Source organism: Martes martes (genome assembly GCF_963455335.1).
Source record: "Martes martes genome assembly, chromosome: 6".
Classification (NCBI taxonomy): domain Eukaryota; kingdom Metazoa; phylum Chordata; class Mammalia; order Carnivora; family Mustelidae; genus Martes; species Martes martes.
The window spans coordinates 80533737-80551011 of NC_137893.1; the positions used below are offsets into that span (position 1 = coordinate 80533737).

At 40.0% G+C, this 17275-nt stretch overlaps 1 protein-coding gene across 1 annotated transcript in view; it reads left to right on the forward strand.

Annotated features, from left to right (window-relative positions):
- Window positions 1-246: 246 nt before the first annotated feature.
- FAM184A (family with sequence similarity 184 member A) overlaps window positions 247-17275 on the forward strand; it is a gene marked incomplete at its 5' end in the record, with an annotated part of 116312 nt that continues 99283 nt past the window's right edge. The window contains one exon of the mRNA XM_080806859.1: window positions 247-405. Within this exon, the coding sequence (XP_080662985.1) occupies window positions 247-405 (159 nt within the window). The remainder of the gene's footprint in view (window positions 406-17275) is intronic.

The window sequence follows — 17275 nt, forward strand, 5'->3', positions numbered from 1 at the left end:
TGCTGGACCGCGGGCATCTGCCCCGCGCGGGTGTCGCCTGCGGCCTCGATCCGGCGGGGCTGCCCCGTCCCTGGACGGGGGTTACCGGAGGGTTGTGGACCGGAGGGCGCCTGCGGCTGCACCTGACAGACATCGGGGGTCGGGTCCGGAAGCGGCCGCCCCGGCTCTTGCCTCCCAGACGCCGTTGCTCCGCGGGCCGCCCCCGGAGCGCGAGGACTGGTGCCCCGGCCGGGGTCTGTCGGGAAGATGGCGACCCCGGGCATGAGCTGGCAGCAGCACTATTACGGCAGCTCGGCGGCCAAATTCGCGCCCTCGCCGGCCGCCGCGCAGCAGGCGGGGCACAGCATGGACTATAGCCAGGACCTGCACCTGAAAATGAGCAAGAAAATCGCCCAGCTCACCAAGGTAAGGGCGCGGCGGTGGGGTCGCCACGGCTGGGACCCTGTGCGGGCCGCGCCGGGCTCAGGTGCCGGGCTGAGGTGCCGGGCTGGGAGGCTGCGCGCCCTCCGCCCCGGGCGAGTTGAAGCGGGGGCGGGGCGGGGGGGGTCTCCTCTGGGGAAGCAACAGCTGGAGACTGAGCTCCAAGAACCGTTCAAACTTCCGTGGAACGCTGGGGATGTTCATTGAAACTAGACAACTGAGCGGCACGGCTGGGTTTATGGGACTTAACATCCTGCTGCCCTTTAGGGGTAACCCAGCACAGAACAAATGAGGAACTACTTCCTTTATTGCACAATAATAAATCACTTTAGTTTTGGGCTCATGCATCTGCCCAGACTCCACGAGCCTTTACACCGCTTTATGAAAGTACAGTACCGTATTTACCCAACATAACTCGGAATCTTCTCAGTTAATCAGTATCTTCTGTTGTTAACGTACTTAAGGGGAGAATAAACCTGAGCAATGTAGGAGGGTAAAACATACCTTGAGTGGCATTTGGGGGATTTAATGAGTCATTCCTTCTGCTGACAATGTCAAACAAGGCTTCTTAGATGATTCACGTGTCTGCACTTAGTTAAATATTTCAGTCTATCAAAACATAATTTTCAGAGCGTAGCCTGCATGTTTGGTCAGCTGTAGTGTAGGATGGTGGGCCTTTTTCTAGTTAATGTTGATAATGAGAAGGAGTTGGTATCTGGAAGCAAGAGCAATTCAGATAGATTGGTTCTATTGCTTTGTTTAGCTCTCACCAGCAATCTTTCGATACCACTTAATTGCGAACAGGTGATCCATGGTGTCTGAAACGTAATCGAGGTGATCTTAAAATGTTTAAGCTGAGTCAACTAACCACTTGTTAGTGGTGTGGGTATGATGAAGAGAGGTGGGCATCCTGGGTGTTTACTAATAGGTAAGCCCTGAAGTCTCTTTTCAACTCCAAAATTCACATTATATAATTCTAGTACTAGTTGACACTGTTGTGAGAGTAAAGTAAAACAGAGTTGGAAGAAAGGAAATGGGAGTGAAATGGGGATCTAAAGAGGGTAACAAAAAGATTTTGGTGAAGAAATACGATTGAGGGTAGTAAGAAAAGTAGCAGGAAAGGACTGAAGAGTGAGTGCTCCAACAGAAGAGCAAAAAAAAAAAAAAAAAAAAAAGGAACAAGTACCTAATGGTAAAACTCAGCCATGCAGAACAAGGCAATACTGGTGGAAATTTTGTTTTCTGATTTTTGTTTTTGATCCATAGTGTCTTGGAGTTTGCTGTGTGCCCGGTTTTTCCTGTTTCCTTTTCTGACAGATGTTCCCCATATTCAGGGAAAGGAAGGATCAAGAAGAAACAATAGTGTATCATCAGGGCATTTATACATTTGGGAGCTCAAAGCCTGGTTTCCTGAAATCATGTTTGTTCTTCAGAATAACGATGTTCAGAATGAAGCACATGGATGTTTATGTATTCTGACGTTCTTATGGTGTGTCCACAACACCCATTGTCCTGATTTTAGATTGTAACCCTCTAGGTTCCTGCTGTAATAAAAACACTCTTAAGTTGGTAGGGAACTGGGTGCCACTTAATGAGATTTCTCATCTCTCCAGTAAACAACTTCTCTTTTTACTTATTCTTCTTCAATTTTCTGTTCTTTTATAAGAAAAAAAATTAAGAACTATTAAAGGTGAGAGTATTGATAGAAGCTGCTGTCACATTCTATTTACCCACCTTAAATCTAATGAGGCAGAATGCTGCCCCCCATATCAGTGCTCATTAAGGTCTGAGTGCTATACCTCATCTTTACTGAGTGTTACCTGGACTCTGATTTAGTGTTTATAGTTACAATCTCTAAACACTCTTGTCACCTGCTCTGCTAAGTGCCTCAGACATTGAATCCCTTACACTAGAGTTTCTCAACCTTAGCACTTTGGCATTTTGAATTGGCTAATTCCTTGTTGGGAGCAGGCAGGGGTGTCCTGTGCATTATAGATATTTAACAGCATTCCTGAATTCCTGGTGCTACTTAGTAGATTGCAGTGGCACCCCACACCTGCGTGACACACCATCATGACAATAAACATGTCTCTAGACATTGCTGTATGTTCCTTGGGAAGTGTGAGGACTCATCCTGTGTTGAGAAGCACTGACTTATACTGGAATATCTAGGGTTTCTCCCACCTGTTTCCTGCATTTATTACTAAGATAAGATGTGAGAGTGAAATAATTAGATAATAGGACTCTGTTGGAGCTAACACCATGTAGTTTCTGAAACATACAATAAGACATGCTTCCCTTATGTACCATTTTGGAAACTGTCAAATTTTACAATTATGTGTACTTCTTGTAAATACTATATCATAAAAATGATATCCTGAGTAATATTTCAACTGTTAGAAACTACCAGTATCTACTATATAGAATTTTCACTCATGAAGAGTTTATTAATAAATTCACATCAGGAGAGGTAGGTTGGAAGCTTAGCTTATATTTCAAAATTAGACATCATAATCGTTAAAATAGGATTTTATTTCTTTTAGTAATGAGTCAGTAGTACTCACCTTTTCAGCATTATGGTGAGCATGTCTTGGGAATCTATCTTGAGTTAAAACTCCTGTTCTACTGCTTACTAGTAATAGGACCTTGCACAAATCACTAAATTCTGAGCCCCTGCTTCCTAATGTTTAAAAGAGGGGTGATGATACAACAACTAAGGTAGTAGTCTCTTAATTCAGGCTGTCGCTGAAAAAAGAGAATCTGTGCCAATGAAGTATTAGTAAAATATTGGATAGTATGTTTTTTAAATGTTCCTGTCTTTTTTTTTTTTTTAAGATTTTATTTATTTATTTGACAGACAGAGATCACAAGTAGGCAGAGAGGCAGGCAGAGAGAGAGGAGGAAGCAGGCTCCCCGTTGAGCAGAGAGCCCGATGCGGGACTCGATCCCAGGACCCTGGGATCATGACCTGAGCTGAAAGCAGAGGCTTTAACCCACTGAGCCACCCAGGTTCCCGTGTTCCTGTCTTTTTAAACTAGTCTGCATTTGATAGTATTGCTATATTGTATTTCTCTTAAGAGTTTTCTATGAAACCCTTTAAAAATATATATACGGTAATTGTTCTAGTTGAATAGTAAAGTGTAAAATTTTCACATGTATCTCACATTGTTGTAGTACAGTATTGAAAATACATGCATTTTCCTGATACTTGGCTGGCTATGAAAGGATAAGGATGAAAGTAATCTGTATTACAATTTCATACAACTTTGTATTCAATAGATGTTTAACTAAAAAGCCATCTCAGCTGCAGACATATTTGTTCAGATTCTATTTTCTTATAACCTAACATAGCAGCTATCTCCTAGAAAGGAGAACAATAGTTTTTAAAGCACCTTTTATATAAGGGACACTTTGCTAAATGTTAGAGATACAGTAGGGAACAAGACACAGTCTCTGCCTTTTAAACTGAATCTATTATATTTAGGATACTTTTAGTAAATTTTAAGAATTACTGTTGGATTCTTGAGTCATGTTATGGCAAATTTCTGGGACTGTTAATAGCTGAACCATCTCAGGATAGGCAGAGAAGCTGGTTGGGTTGAGTTATGTTTAGTAGGATCACATTTGTGTACGTCTCAACTCTCCACACTGTTGCCTCTTTGGTGCATTAGGGTGAAAAGCAAGACTTGTGGAAAGTAATTATAAAACTTCTATTTTTGTGTTACTCACTGCCCCTTTCAGTTTACTCCTGCGAGGATGGCTCATCCTCTGCCCATATATACACTTGACTTTTCTGGTTGCTTTTAGGTAATACAAATTCAGTAACTAAATTGCAGAAGTCTCAATTTGATTATTTAAAATTTTCAGTGCTGGGATGCCTGGCTGGCTCTGTTAGAAGAGCATGTGACTCTTGATCTTGGAGTTGTGAGTTTGAGCCCCATGTTGGGTGTAGAGATTACTTAAAAATTAAAAAATCTTTAAAAAAATAAAAATGTCCAGTGCCCACAAATAAAAACTCCAAACTTAAATTAAGTATGGAGCTTCTCCCCCATGCCCATTCCTAGCCAATAATCAGGGAAGGGGGGCATCACTAACTTTTGTCTTCTGAGTAGGCTTTTCTACTCTTCTTGCTTTGTTTTTCCAGTCCTAGTTTAACACCCTCCTCTCCCCCATTGGAAAAAGAAGAAGGGAGGAGAGGAAGGACTAGCAGTAAACTTTATTTGAATAGTGCATGGTAATCTGGCCTTAGTGCTATTGTAGACTTCGCACACATTTAAAACTCATTCTTTCACTCCTGCATCTTCCACCACCTACCTCCATTGCTCAGGATTCCTCACCTCAGGTTGCTTGACAGTGAGAATGCATCTATATTCTGGCCGGTTGCATACTCCTTCCTCAGCCTCTTCATGTTTATTTTGCGGAGGCCTGTTCAAGCTTCAGGTAACCTTCTTGGATAGACCCGGTGACCCTACCCCAGCTTACTCTGTTGCCCCCCCCCCCCGACAGCGCCCATCTTGGTCCTTAGGGAACATTCATTCTATGTCCAGACAGACTCTGGTAGTGGTCCCAATTCAGCATCTCTCATTTTTTCTCACATACCTCTTCATCCAGTTTCTGATCCTTTCGATTTTCCAAGGATGAATCAGGTGCCACTTCAGTATGTTCTTCTAAGTGCTTGAAACACATATCGAGATCTTCAAGTGCTCCCATCAAAGCCTTTTCCTCTAGGCTTTAGGTGAGTGACAATCGTCCTTTCTCTTGAAGGCAAGGGCACTTGTTCCTATAGCTCTCCCCAAGGAAACCTTCTCCAAAACCCTGCTCTGTAACCCCTTTGAGGCTTTTCTCACTAATATTGGGTGTAGAAGGTAGCATATCTCAAAATCCCTCTTTTTAGACTGACTTTTTTTTTCTTTTCTGTCTTTCTTTCTTTCTTTTTTGGAAATTTTGAGAATATTCTGCCACCTGTTTGAGTTGTCAGTTGTCTTTGGTTCTCAATAGAAACTTCTCTTTTAATATCTTGTTATGTTAGCTGCTCTTCCAGTGCCACCTTAACTGATTGTGCTTTCGATATTGTTCAGTCTAGGAATCACTAACTGACATAACTAGTATAGGTAGGGTATATGGTTCCAAATAGCAGGAGTAGTTTCTTTCCATTCTCTGTCCTCAGCATCAAGTCCTTCTTAAAAGTCTTCTTTTAGTTGCCCCACCCCATCTCAGCCCCAAAGCTGCCCTGACCAACCCAGTCCCCCTTAAGCTGTCTTACTCTGAATTACTATAACATTTATTGTCTGTACTTCTTGTTGGTACTTAGTAATACAGATTTGTGAAATGTTTGTAAATATATCTTGTTTCTGTAACTTGAATGTAATTTCCTCAGCTGTGGAGACTAATTTTCATGTAACTTTAGTATGAATACCTTACACATAGTATAAAAGCTTAATAAATATATACTGAAGGTAATGATGGTGGTGGTGATGGTAATGATGCTGTACCAAGTAATTTTGTTATACAGTAGGGTTAGTAAATAGTTCTGGGGACTATATCTGCTATTCTTCTGGGTTAATGTTAGATCATTTCAGCTGATTAAATTACTTTTAAGTATTTGTATTTAAATGTTTATTGGTTTCCTCTTACATTGCTTCAAATCCTATATTCATAATATATTTTTGATGCAAAAATAAAAATATATAAAATATAAATATTATTTGTCATTGCAAGGGTAGGTAACAGATTCTTAGCAAAAAAAAAAAATAGTGTTATGATCAGTCATTTAATACTTACTGCTTTACTGTATCTCAAACCAGACTATGTTAATATACTAGTGAAATTTTCAAACATTTGTTTTTTCTGTACATTAAATACAACCCATTTTTCACTAGTTTGAATTACCTAGATACTGTTTTATAATACTATTTAGTTTTGGTTATGACCTGGGTTGTTTTGGTTTAACACGTACTGAATGTGGCGTCTTTTTTCCCCTCCTTCGTTTCATTGCAGCTTTGCCGTTCTCTTATGTAGTAGCTTGGATGTGATCTCTTAGTTGTAGTTGAGTGGTTTGAATTAATTTCTTGTATTTTACCATTGGGCACAAAAACTTAATATACAGTTTGTCAATTGTCCAAATGTTTATAAAGGGACTGCCTTTAGGAAAGGTTTAGAGCTGGAAGAAACCACAGATGCTGACCAGCCTAACGCTCTCATTTTATAGGTGTGGAAATTGAGGGCCCAGAGTCATTTGAAGATTGCACATCTTGTCACTGGCAGAACCGGAACATGAACCCAGGTCTCTGGATTGGTCTAAGAGAAGGGCAGTTGTGCTAGCAGGTCTCTTTTCCCTGTATCTGCCTTCTTTCTAATACTACTCATTCATTTCCTAAGAAGCCACAGAGTTGGTGGTGTTTTTCTCACACTGGAACCATGTTTTGTTGACCATCTGAATCACAGACTTCTGGTGACAGTGAACCCATGAGCCACCCCTTCCATACACTGAACAACCTCTGGATTTATAGGTTGTACAGTATGTAACTGTGGCTTTGGTAAATTTGTAACTGCTATTTTTATGTGTTCTCAGATGAATGTCATAATATTTTTATGTTTTTATTAACAGCTTTAGTCATTCCAGATTTAAAAAATGTTTTAATTACTTTGATTTGGAGACTGTTATTCTTGGTGTCAGAGTTGCTACTGGGTGGTTATTTTAAATGTTTTTCCTTTGACTCTTGCTTTCTTGATTGGATTATTGCTTAGGTCTCCTTCCCAAAGGCAGGAAGTTGGAGGTTTTCCCGTTTTTCTCCCTCCATCCCTGTCTTTGTATTTTTTTGCTTATGAAAATCCATTTCGATCTAATTGCCAACCTCTTAAAAAGTGGTATGAAAGATGAAGGTTCAGCAAAATGTGAGTGAAGCCATCTGGTAATTTTTTTTTTAAGATATATTCATTTATTTGAGAGAGAGACAGTGAGCATGTGTGCATGGGGAGGGACAGAGGGGGAGAGAGAATCTTCAAGCAACTCCCGGCTGAGCGAGGAGCCTGAGGTGGGGCTCCATCCCAGGACCCTCCCAGGACCCCGGGATCAGGACCTGAGCTGAAATCAAGTCTGCTGCTGAACTGAGTCACCCAAGTGCCCTGCAATCTGTTCGCTTTAATTCTGAATGACAATAGGAAGTATTTGGGGTGGGGAAGGGAGGAGGAATTAAAAAATGATATTCTGTCTTTTCAGTTAATCTAGAAAGTTTCTAATCTTTGAGCATTCAAATAAACTTGGATATTACATAATGAAATAGAACTGATGGGAATAATAGATATTTGTTAAAGGCTTACTTGTTTTTTCACTGTAGGAAGTTTCTATTTTGTAGACCACTTATGAGTGAGAAGGACATTTACAGTAAGTCTGTCAGAATTGTTACTACCTAGTCCTTTTTGGAGATAAACACCTGAGGAAAGGTGGGAGACAATTGCTGACTGAATTCAGAATTTTTTTTTTTTTTTTGGTAAATAAAAAGTGTTACATATGGTAGTTTGATGTGGGGGAAATACTACTATCAAATTTTATTTTGTATTGCAAGTGTGACCTGAGCCACAAAGCCTGTTAGATTGACCTGGGAGCTTAGCAGTTCTTTAAGTATTATTGGAAAATAGCCTCTGACTGCCAATTAATTAATATATTAAAGTGAATTTGGGGAATACCAGTTTTTGCAGGTTGGGGATTGCCAGTTATAGTCAGTATTTTGGTATACTTAACATTTGAGATCAAAACAAATATTTTAGAAGATAAATTTTTATTCTTAGCTTTCTATTAAACTACAGTGGTGAGTACTGTCATTTGTAGCTCTTAGACTTCATTATTGATTACATCTTTCCTACTAAAGCTTTGACAAAATGTACAAAATTAGCGAAGTTGAATATGTAAATTTTTCATCCTACATCATTTACTTTCATCTTGAGATGTAATAGGAGGTTAAAACTACCGAAGGACCTATAGTAGATGGAAAAGCAAAAAACTTCATGATTAACCAGAATACTTGGGATTTGGACAGCTTAGACTCAGGTCCTAATGTGCCACTTAATTTATTTATAAAGGAGATAGTATTTTTAATGACTTTTAAAAATTATGAATCTGTATTTCCTAATTTATATGTACCATTTCTATTTTGAGGTTTAAAGGGTTTGAAAATGAAAATTTGGTTTACAAAGTACATTGCTAATATTTAAGTCATCTCTAAAATTGACAATTTTAGTAAAATATTGGGATAAACTCTAATATTATTGGAGAATGAGTTATTTTAGTTGACTAGAAGTTACCATAAGTAATTTAATTTTCCACTTTCCAAAATAATAAACTTATATTAAACCATACCACTCATAAGTTACATGGAGTCCTTTATTATCTCTGGATTGTTGTTAGGATCGTCAGTATATGCATTGAAAATTAGGCCAAACCTGTACTAATCCTATGGCAAAGGCTAAAATTTTACTTCTGAATAAATTCTTTTACGTATTTTATTTGCCCTCTCTTATAAAGTGAAGCACAAGGTTTGAATATGTACAGTCTAGACATTGACTTTCTGGTTGGGAAGATTTAGTTTATTCTGTTGAATGTCTTTGTGCTCACAGGTATTTGCATTTTTCATTCTCTTCCTTCTGAAACACTTCATAACAGAATTTCATAACTGAAACCCTAAATAGTATCCCATTCCTATTCCAATGTTTCCTAGTGAAACAGTTTAAAAACAAAGTGCATGTAATTTTTTTAAAAGATTTTATTTATTTATTTAACATAGAGAGATCACAAGTAGGCAGAGAGGCAGGCAAAGAGAGAGGGGGAAGTAGGCTCCCTGCTGAGCAGAGAGCCCATTGTGGGGCTCGATCCCAGGACCCTGGGATCATGGCCTGAGCCAAAGGCAGAGGCTTAACCCTCTAAGCCACCCAGGCCAAAGTGCATATAATTTTGAAGGGAAGTTGAGTGTGTGTGTGTGTGTGTGTGTGTGCGCGCGTGCGTGCACACACAGACACACACATGCATACATGTATGTATGTGTGTTTGATATAATGGTCTACCCAGAGTAACAAAAGTAGGTATACTTAAATATGACTAAAATAGAGCATATGGATCCATATGGTTGGTAAACTTTTGTTGAATGCCTAGTCCTTGAAAGGTGCTGTGTTAGGCACTGTTAGTTATTTAATTCTAGTAATTTATCATTTCACTCCTGAACTACATGTGTTTTTCGTTTTTTCAGTAGACTTGTGAGAAAATATCAGAATAAAGCAGATGAATATTTTAATCAACAGATTAATCTGACAAAGTTTAAATGCTTAATTATGGACAACTGTTTGGCTTGTTTTGGGTAGAATTTATATATCTAATTTTCTTAGATAAAGAAGCTAGTGCCTTCCAGTGTCTTCTTCAATAAGGTTTTTAATAATAATTTAAAGAATAACATTGACACGTTCTCTGGTTATAAATCTGTTTTGTCCAGGGGATAAATGAGGTAAGGGAAATTTCAGTCTTCTGAAACCCAGGAGTTAATGGGTCTGTATTAGGTGTAGGTCTCTCCTGGGCAGGCCAGAGAACCACAGTCCCAGAGCCATATGACCCAGTGAGGCAGCAGTGCCTATCATGTATGTCAGAGGTATAGGTTCAGTGGGTTAGACAGACCCCAGTTTGAATTTCAGGTTCACCACTTATTAGTGTTTAGCCTTTAATAAGTTTTAACCTGTGAGAGCCTCAGTCTTCTCATCTGAAAAATGAGAATAACAAAGCCAGTATCATGGAAGTATTGTAGAGATTAAATAAGATAATATGTGTTGGAGAAGAGGTCAGTAAATGTCAATTCCTACCCCTTTTCCAGGACCCTTCTTCTTGGTTCAGCCTTTTACAATTAAGTCTTTAGCAATTAAGTATGTCGGGATGCTTGGGTGGCTCAGTCACTTGAGTGTCTGACTCTTGGTTTCGGCTTAGGTCGTGATCTCGGCGTCTTGGGATCAAGCCCCAGGTCAGGCTCTGTGCTCAACAGGGAGTCTGCTTCCCTTCCTTCTCTTCCTCTGCTCCTCACCTTGCTCATGCACACTGTCTCTCTCTCTCTCAGATAAATAAATAAAATAAGTATGTTTTTATATGCATTTTCTCTTTTGATGGAGGTATATTCTATATTACTAGGGACTACAGCTACCAGAAGTAAAGGTTTAACAGCAAATAAAATACAGGTGATTCTCATTAAGATGGTTATATTCTATCAAGTTATGTTCTAGAAGAAATACAGGATTATGTTCCTGATACCCTCTGGTCACATTTTCATCAACCAGTAAATACATAACCTTGTTTTATGTGTGTTTCTGTTTAATGGCACCTTATTTAATACATATTTTCTATTCATTAAGAGTAAACTTAGAGTGTACCTGGGTAGCTCAGTTGGTTAAGCATCTGCCTTTGGCTCAGATCATGATTCCAGGGCCCTGGGATGGAGCCCTGCCTCAAGCTCCCAGCTCTGCAGGGAGCCTGCCTCTCCCTTTCCCGCTGCCTGCCCCTCCCCCTGCTTGTGCTGCTGGGCACTCTTGTGCGCGCTCGCTCGCGCTCTCTCTCTCTCTCTCTCTGTCAAATGAATAAAATCTTAAAAAAAAAAAAAAGTGAACTCAACAGCATTACAGCTCATGCGTGAATGAAGCTTATCTAACAAGCTGTGTTAGATTGTGAGGTTACATATAAATTTTAGCAAGTAGGCAAACTTGGAAATATGGAATCCACAATAGTGAGGATCTACTGTATCTAAAAATGGATACAGAACTTTGCATCTGCTGTTTACTTAGCCCCTGCTTTGGTTTTTCAGCTGTTGTCATGGGCCTCTGTGACTCTTATTAATACCCTGAACACCCTCACATGATTGTGACTTCGACTCTTATTATCTCACTAAGCACCCACAGATGAAAGGGGTGGAAGGGATAGTGGGGGCAGGAATATTCACCTTTTGTGTGAGTTGCCATTCACTAAGCAGATGCCCTATAATCATAAACATGGGACAGAATTACATGATTCTCTCCTTGTGTATAAACTGTGATCTTCATAATCTGAACTTGAATCTACCACATTGCCCTAGATCAGAAGGAATAAAATATATAAATTATTCCACAGCATGGAGTGAAACCTTTGGAAATACAATGTTGACTTAATTAAAATAAAGCCTTATTTTTTTATATTCATCATTTGCTTAAAATATGTTTGCAGTTCCTTCCCAACACAAACTGTCAGTGTGGGAGTTGTTTTTGTTAAAAGCCTTTGTCTAGGTATCTAAAGATAACTAGAAATTTTATACTCTGGGGTTCAGCACATTTGGTTGGAAGTCTCTGAAGTGACTTGATGCAACATACAGAAAACTTAAGATATTTAAATAGAGAATATTTTGGCATATAATTAGACTTGACCTATACCTTTTTTAAATGACCGAGAAGAATGTGTACTTTCAGTTTTAATGGTAGAGAGAGTTCATATCTTTTGGTATCTTCTTAGCTCTCCCCGCCCCCCGCCAAGTGATTATCAGAAAATGCTGGTGAAAAGAAGCCTGGATAAGAGCACTCTGTGGTCTTGAAGGAGTTAGCAAGGTTAACTGGCCTAGAAAAAGACTTTGATCTGAAGCCAAGCCTGTCACTTTGATATTGCTCTTTTTAGGACCCCGTGTATCTTAAATTTCAATCCTGAGTCTCTCTTGCTATTTATTTTCTCTTGTTTCTGGATGGTGAAGCATAGCCAGAGAAAATTATGGAACTAGACTATGGCAGAATTATGCCACCCCTCGCTTCTTTACCCCCAAAGGTGTCTACATCCCAATCCCTGGAATCTTTGAATATGTTACCTTACATTTGAAGATGTGACTAAATGAAGGATCTTGAGATGGAAAGATTATCCTTGATTATTTGGATAGGGCCAGTGTAATCACAAGAATCCTCCTGAGTGAAAGAGGGAGTAAGGAAGGTAAGTCAGTGCCAGAGTGATGGGATGTGAGAAGGACTTCACTAGCCACTATTGACTTTGAAGATGGAATGTGGGCATGAGCCAAGGAATGTAGGTGGCCTCTAAGAACTGGAAAAGGCAAGGAAATGAATCCTTCCCAAGAGCCTTCAGATTGTAATCTCATTTGAGACCTCCAGAATTGTATGATTAATAAATCTGTGTTGCTTTACACTGCTAGCTTTGTGACATATTATTATAGCAGCAAGAAGAAACTGGTTGCTTCCTTTCGTACACATCATGTAAATAAGCTGCTTTCTGTTTTACTAAAACTGTCAAGACTATCAAGCTTCTGTTACTTGTCTACAAAGATACTGAGGCCATTCATTCCTTGTGGGAACTTTTTCCTGGTCCTTTCACCTTAACTCTTATGTATATGCTGCTTCTCTATGTCTTAAATAGCTAACTCTCGGCAGGGACAGGTAGGAATCAAGGAAACTAATTGTGAGGGTATTAGAATACAGTATTGATGAGAGATTATGAGGGCCTGGATTAGAACTATAGTAGGAGAGAGAAGAGAGATTTGGGAATTTTTTTTTTTAAGATTTTATTTATTTATTAGAGAGAGAGAATGAGAGAGAGCGGGCATGAGAAGGGGAAGGTCAGAGGGAGAAGCAGACCCCTCTGCTAAGCAGGGAGCCCGATATGGGACTTGATCCCGGGACTCTAGGATCATGACCTGAGCTGAAGGCAGTGGCTCAACCAACTGAGCCATCCAGGCACCCGAGATTTGGAAAATTTTGAGGGGCAGATTTAAGAAACGTATGGGAAATAAGCTTGTCAGGAATTTGTGACAGTCTGTTGTAGTGGAAGATTGAGGATAACAGGTCTTTTGTTACACAGTAGGTACTCATGAATGAACATTAATGAATTAGTGACTAGATGGATATTAATGTCAACCGAGATAGGAATATAGGAAGAACATCCATTTCTGTGTAACAAGTTACTCCCAAATTTAGCAGGTTAGTACAATAAACATTTATTATCTCACAATTTCTGAGGTTCAGGAATGTAGGTGTCACTTAGCTTGGTGGTTCTGGCTCAGGGTTTTTCATGAAGTTCCAGTCAAGCTGAAGATTTGACTAGGGCGAGACACGCCATTTTTTTTTTTTTTTTTAAGTTAACTCCTATGACTGTTAGCAGGAGACTTTAGTCCTTCACCATGTGGACCTCTTTACAGCAAGTCTTCTGAGGGGATTGGGGAAGAAAAAGACCAAAATGGAAGCTGTGGTCTTTTCATAATCATATAGAGTGACATATTATCACCTTTGCCATATTCTATTGGTTACACAAACTAACCATGGTATACTAGAGGTAGTGACTACACAAAGATTTGACTGTCGGGAGACAAAAATTAGTGTAGGCCATTTTAGAGGCTGGTTATCCCTAAAGAGAAGTAGAATTAATGGGAGAGAGAGAATGAGTTCAGAGTTTGAGGATGACCGTGTATATCCAGGTAGAAATAACAAACATTTAGATATTCATTTTAAGCCAAAAGTAGAGAATAGTAGGAATAAAAATGTAAAAGTCATTAGCATATAGGTGATAATTAAAATTAAAAGTGGCTGGGGCCTCAAACAGAGTGGAAATTATTTAATATAGTTGCTAGATGAAAGAAGAGAAATCATGGACCAGATCTTTTCAGAGAAAAGATGCAGAGAGTTGTGTTGTTGTACCAAGAGGAAATTAGATGTGGTATTTGATCTTCATTTAAATGCTTCACAGTTTTCTGAAAAGTCCTATGGAAAGGATTATTGTTCACCAAATGTAGGAGAGAGGAGGGTAGTTATTAAAGGATTATTCCAGAGTCTGGGTTTTGTCTGTTGGGTATAGCAGTAAGAGAGCTGAAGAACTTCTATAGGTAGTTCGGTTAATGTACCCTTAGGCTGCATGGGTAAGGAAGTGAGGTTAGGACGGAGCTGACAGATGAAGGAAACTCTGGGAATTGAGGGGACCATTGGTGTGAATGTAGGTAATGCCAAGAGGTTGGAGGTTTACATCAAGGTGTTGTAACATGAGAGGGGGCTATTTCTGAGGTGGAGTAAGTTAAAATGAGATGCAGGATACAGTCTTGAGAATGTTTATAGGAGAGTGACAGTTGTTAGAGTTAAGAATCCCTAAGAACTGTAAGTGTGGTACTTTGGAGTCTACGTGCATTTTTGAAATCTCCAAAGGTAATGACGGGCGGGAAATTTGTGAATCCCAATGCCTAGATCTATACTGAATGTAGGCAGTGTGACAGGCCACAGCTACACTGACCCTGACAACCTGCAGAATGTGCTGGCAGAGGTGGTGCCCAGGGGGTGACCAAGGACTGCCTGGAACAGCAGTGACACCCCCCGCCCAAGCCTGGCTTGCCCCATCCCTGCCCCACCAACCTCTGGCCGGCAGCCAGCTGCCCTCTCCCCGCACTGCCCACTGGGCTATCCCTGGGATGGGCAGGCAGGAAGTGCCTTTTCTCAGAGGCTGCAGTGTTTGTCAGGGGCCTGCCTTCTGCCCCCCTCCTCTCCTGCACGACTGGATCTGTGTGGGAGTTGGGCAAGGCTGGGGAGTTGTACTTGTGGGGCTTAAGATGCAGCTACTTCAGTGGGTGGGGCCCTGCCCTTAGCAGCTTGCTTTGGGTCCATAGTGCCGGGGCCTGGTGTAGGGTGAGGTGAGACTGCCCCATCATAGCCAGGGCAGGCGTGGGTTCCAGGTCAGCTTCTCATACCTCAGATATTCTGTTTGCAATGAGTGCCCAATAGCCCAAAAAAAAAAAAAAAAAAAAAAGTCTGGTTTATTACTATCATGAGGCAGGTGGAATGAGAAAGCTAAATAAAAGAACAAGTTGTTTAACTGTGCCATGCTGGGCCTTTTATAAGGCAGCACTGGGTAGCTAGGTGTATGCACAAATCACTTCCAGATCCCATAATAAGTTAGGTGCAAAACAGAGTGTTGCTTCTGGTGGAAGAGAATCCATGGCTTTGGCTGAGAGGGGCAAAAATGAGATTCTGAGGATGTAAGGAGTTTTATTTGTGTGGGTGTTTGATCTAGTATTTAAATATTGGCTCAGAGATTGCAAAGAGTGTAATAAGAAGGGGGTGGAGGGGGGGGCAGTGGTGGAGGAACCAGGGGATGAAGATGGGTACCAGAATTTAACTTGCAGCCGTTCTGCAGTCATGTGGCTAAGTAAAGTGGAATATATTGTCTTAGAATGCAGAATCTTTTTTTGCTTAAGTTTTTTTCTTTTTAATTAGCAACTAGAAAGTTCTAAGTCTTCATTCGTATTAAACAAGAAACCACAGGGTACCTGGGTGGCTCAGTCAGTTAAACATTTGCCTTCGGCTCAGGTCATGATCCCAGTGTCCTGGGATGAAGTCCCGCCATCAGTCTCCCTGCTCAGTGGGGAGCCTGCTTCTCCCTCTGCCTGCCGCTCTGCCTACTTGTGATGTCTCTCTCTCTCTCTAAAAAATAAATAAATAAAATATTTTTTTAAAAAAGAAGCAAGAATTCCTAAGAAAAACATGGTATATTTGTGAATTATTTGATCAAACTGTCTTTTCTAACTGATTAATATGTTTTAGAATTTAAGAAAAATGTGATGTATTTGTGAATTATTTGATCAAATGCTCTTTTCTAACTTGATTATTAATGTTTATAGAAAATTTCTGCATAGTTTGTCTTCCTTAAAATAATAGCATGAATAAAAATACCAATATTCTATTTATTAGATATATGGGTATATTTTTAGGTTTTACTTTTTTGTTGGTTGATACTTAAATCTGAAAGTCACATTTTATAAAATCTAAACATCTTTTAGAAAACAAGTCTAGAATTTATTTAACAAAAGAAGTAGTATTGTGCCAAATACAGCCTCTGGAATTAACATGTTTGAGGTATGGAACTTTGCTCTTTTTACGTAATTCCTATATGGATAGTTGTTCAGTAGCCATTTTGAGTGTCTAATAAATGCTAGAGTGTGGGTTGGGGGAACATAAATAAGTCCTGGAGCTCATCCTTCAGGACTTTGCAATTTAACAGATGTACAAGACAGAACATACCTGAGAATACCAGAGTATGCCCAAGCAATATTTGTCAGTGCTCTTAATGTTTCATGTTACCTGGATGAAACTCTGGCCAGATCACTAAGAGCCTCCTGAGTCTTTTCATTTCCTCTACTGAGTAGAGCTGCTTCTGCCACAAGATGGGAGAGAGGAATTGAGAGGACCACTGCTGTGAATGTAGATAATGCCCAGAGGCTGAGGGTTTACAGCAGGCTTGTCTCATGCATACCTGGTTACAATTCCTTGGAAGGACCATATCAATAAGCAAAAGCAATTAAACCAAAAAGTGTATTGCGCAGTACTGTGTGTCAGACACTGTGTTAAGTACTTTATATACATTATGTTGTTTCACTGTCATAACTTCATAAACTAGATACTGTTCACTTTACAGAAGAAAAAAAAAAACCAAGGTTTAGAGAGGTTCAAAGTAACTTTCTCACAGTTATATGGTTGTGAGTAAGGCTAACCTTGGTCACCTGTCACTAACATACTTGGGCTTCTGTATAAAATCCATAGCCTGCTAAGTTCAGAATGATAAGATCAGAGAACATCTGGAAGTTTCAAGTCAGCTCATTCTGTCTATCTGTCTTACCTCATCCCTCTGTCCCTGGGCCCTGGCTGCAAACTCTGGGCCCTGCGTCATCTAGCTTATCCTCAGATTTCCTTCCTTCCCCTGTGTGCTTGGAGTTTTTATACTTGCTCTCTACAGCTCTTGCTCCTGCTGAACAGAGTCCTCTGCAGCCGCATCTCTTCATCAGGTACTCCATCTGCTTATTATCATTTGAAAACCTGGCTCTCTCCCCAGGATGCT